Here is a 2,783-nt window from a genome sequence, read left to right as displayed (position 1 = left end):
TACATTTAACCAAAACCTAAGGTAAAAGAAATAAATCATATACATTTATTTAAAGGTGATATATAATTTTACAAATCGTATGCACTCATTTCATAATTTTTTTAAAACAACTCATTTACAATACAATACAAAGATACAATAGGTATTTTAAGAAACACTACAATGGTACAAAGATTTTTTGGAGCTGGACTTTCATGTTGTCATCCTCCCACACTCTCTCTTCCCACCACGAAGGCTCAGCTTTTAACTCACATAAATTTCGCAACTTTTCCATTCCAATGGGTAATCTTCTCAAAGACCTACACCACCTACGTGCGTATCTTCAGGACACGAAGGTTGGGTAGCGTTCTTTCATCCCACACTCCCGTGTTTGATGGTCCACCCAGACTCTCTAACTTGCGTAGATCAATGAGAACCAATATTTCTAACCTAAGGTATCCACTTGGAACCCGACTACCTATCCCCAATTCAGTCAAATCATCACACCCCCACAACTTCAAATACTTTAAATTTGGCAACCACTCCAATGGAGACAGCTCCCTTATCTTGTCGCAGCGTATCAATTTTACCACTTCAAGATGTTCGAACTTAGAATCCGGAAGAGTGAGCCCTTGATACCACAATAGCACAAAAGACTGTAGCTTCTTCATGTTCTGCATGTCATCAGGAAGATTCTGAGGAAGACCCACGCCTGGGAATTCCAACACTAAGTGCCTCATCTCTGACCAGGTTTCCATGATGCCATCTGGAAGGGGCCCGTTTATCTCTATATTCAACTCCGACAGGTTTTGAAGACCCTTCAAACTCCAAACACTCGCCTGTGCTTCCATTCTCACACTTAAAGTTCCACTTAACTGGAGTCTGCTCAGCGATGTAAGTTCAGAGATCTCACGCGGAATCATCTCCAAAGAATCACATTCATCTAAATTGAGATGCTTGAGATTTTTGAGCTGTCCAATCTGAGATGGCAATGATTGTAGATGTCCACACCCTGAAAGATCCAAAAATTGAAGTTCAGAGAGATGGCATACCTCTTCACCTAAATCTTTGATGGGAAGCCCACTTAAACTCAGAAACTGAAGCAGTCTTAGTTGTCCCACTGATGTTGGGACTGAAGTTATTTTGGTGCAGCCGGACATGTTGAGAACCCTCAGTGAGGTGAGCCTGCTGAGTAGAAGTTCAGTCGGAAGCAATTCCAAATGTGTATTGCCTTGTAAGCTGAGAGTCGCGAGGTTTGGGCATCTCAAATCAGTGGGCAGATCAGCAGTATAATTATCCGGAAGCGATATCGTTGTGCAATTCTCTGGCAAATTTGGCGGATTTTGGCTTGACATGAGTACACAATTCTGCTCCCTCTGGGCGATATACGCTGCCATTTCACGAATAACATCGTGAACTCCTATGCGCGGAAAAACATCATAACCCTTCGTGCTCAATGTCCATGCCCTCTTCCTGAAGACATCCGTGCCAGGCTCGTTAATAATGTGGAAGAAGCAACGATCCACCAGGAGTTTTACATAATTGCGCCAGATAGCCATCTCCATTATGTATACTCCCTGTTTGCTCTTGATGAGACCTTCCCCAACCCACATCTCCACTAATTTGCGGGAATCGATCTGCTGACCTTGCTTATACATTGCACAATATAGAAAGCAATTCTTTACAATTGAATTAGGCAAAGTATCGTAACTCCAACGTAACAGTCTATACAATTCTGCATCTATCTGACAGCTGGTGGCTGGAAAAGATAGATGTACCTTTTGAAGGGAAGATAAAGAAATATCCCATTCATGCACACTGCTCTGCCCCATCATTGCTGCGGCGACTAATTTTATGGCCAAAGGATGACCTCTGCACTCGTCCGCAATCTTCCTGGCACGCTCTTCAATATCCATAGAAACTCGCTCGTCTCTGAAAGCCACTCTGCGAAACAGCATCCAGGCTTCTTCTCCAGAGAGGGACTGACCATCTACAAACCCAGAGGCAGCTACACCCTGAAGCAATGCCCTCTTCTTATAGAACGGTTTTGATGAAAGAAAGTGCAGAGAAGTGATCAACATTGGCAACTCGGTTTGAATAAGATGATAGAGCCGATCCAAAAATGCATTCCATCCTCTTATTTGTTGGGACTGTCTCCTGGGATTGTTCACGAGCCAGTCAAGACAGCGTTGGCGCCGTCCCGAGCCATCGAGTAGGCTTTTGGCCTCTGCAAGAGAATTGTGCAGCAATTGCAGCCAAATCTTCACAATCTCTGGGGGCGCAATCACTTGGAGGGCGGCAATATCTTGTACAACGATCTCGAGAGGCCTCAAGTCAAATTGCAGAATGTGATGGGTATCCTCCTTCTTGATAACTTCGGCCATCAGCCGGACCACTGGCTGGATAATCTCGTTGTCTCTTACCCTGGTGACGACTGCCATGACTTTCTTGTTACTGTTGGAAAGCAGCACTGAAAGAGAGAGAGTGTGGGGGTGTATCAGAGGCCTGCAACGAGAGAGCGTTGGGGTATATGTGCGGTGAGGCAGCTGTACAGGGGCGGTGATGAAGAGCCAGGGAGGTGGGTTGGGCGTAGATATAAAAAAGAAAAGTGTATGCGAATGTAAATGTTAAAAAGCAAATTGAGAGCATGAACAGCAAATGAAGAAAAACAAAATGTTGATGGGAGAATAAGCATAATGCATTCGTCATATGTCGGTGATGATAACGGATAACGATACCGATTTTTGGTGGTTTGCGTGTAATTTAGGGGAAGAATATTAACATTCTCATTAATCAAAGCCTGC

General features: G+C 44.0%; 1 protein-coding gene across 1 annotated transcript; it reads right to left on the bottom strand.

The window, feature by feature from the left end:
* Positions 1 to 308: 308 nt before the first annotated feature.
* Positions 309 to 2,420, bottom strand: LOC149240510 (putative disease resistance protein At1g61300). The gene has a single exon (XM_089370197.1). It carries the CDS (start codon positions 2,418 to 2,420, stop codon positions 309 to 311), a length of 2,112 nt encoding a protein of 703 aa, XP_089226323.1.
* Positions 2,421 to 2,783: the final 363 nt, after the last annotated feature.

The sequence above is a fragment of the Pinus tabuliformis genome, chromosome 8 (assembly GCF_031772625.1).
Source record: "Pinus tabuliformis cultivar Carrire ecotype Pingquan chromosome 8, CPIR1, whole genome shotgun sequence".
Lineage (NCBI taxonomy): Eukaryota > Viridiplantae > Streptophyta > Pinopsida > Pinales > Pinaceae > Pinus > Pinus tabuliformis.
The sequence above is the reverse complement of the archived record's forward strand: the minus strand, read 5'-3'. Positions and strand labels throughout refer to the sequence as shown.

Coding starts and splice junctions, on each gene's coding strand:
- LOC149240510 (XM_089370197.1), bottom strand. CDS start 2,420: ATGGCAGTCGTCACCAGGGTAAGAGACAACGAGATTATCCAGCCAGTG.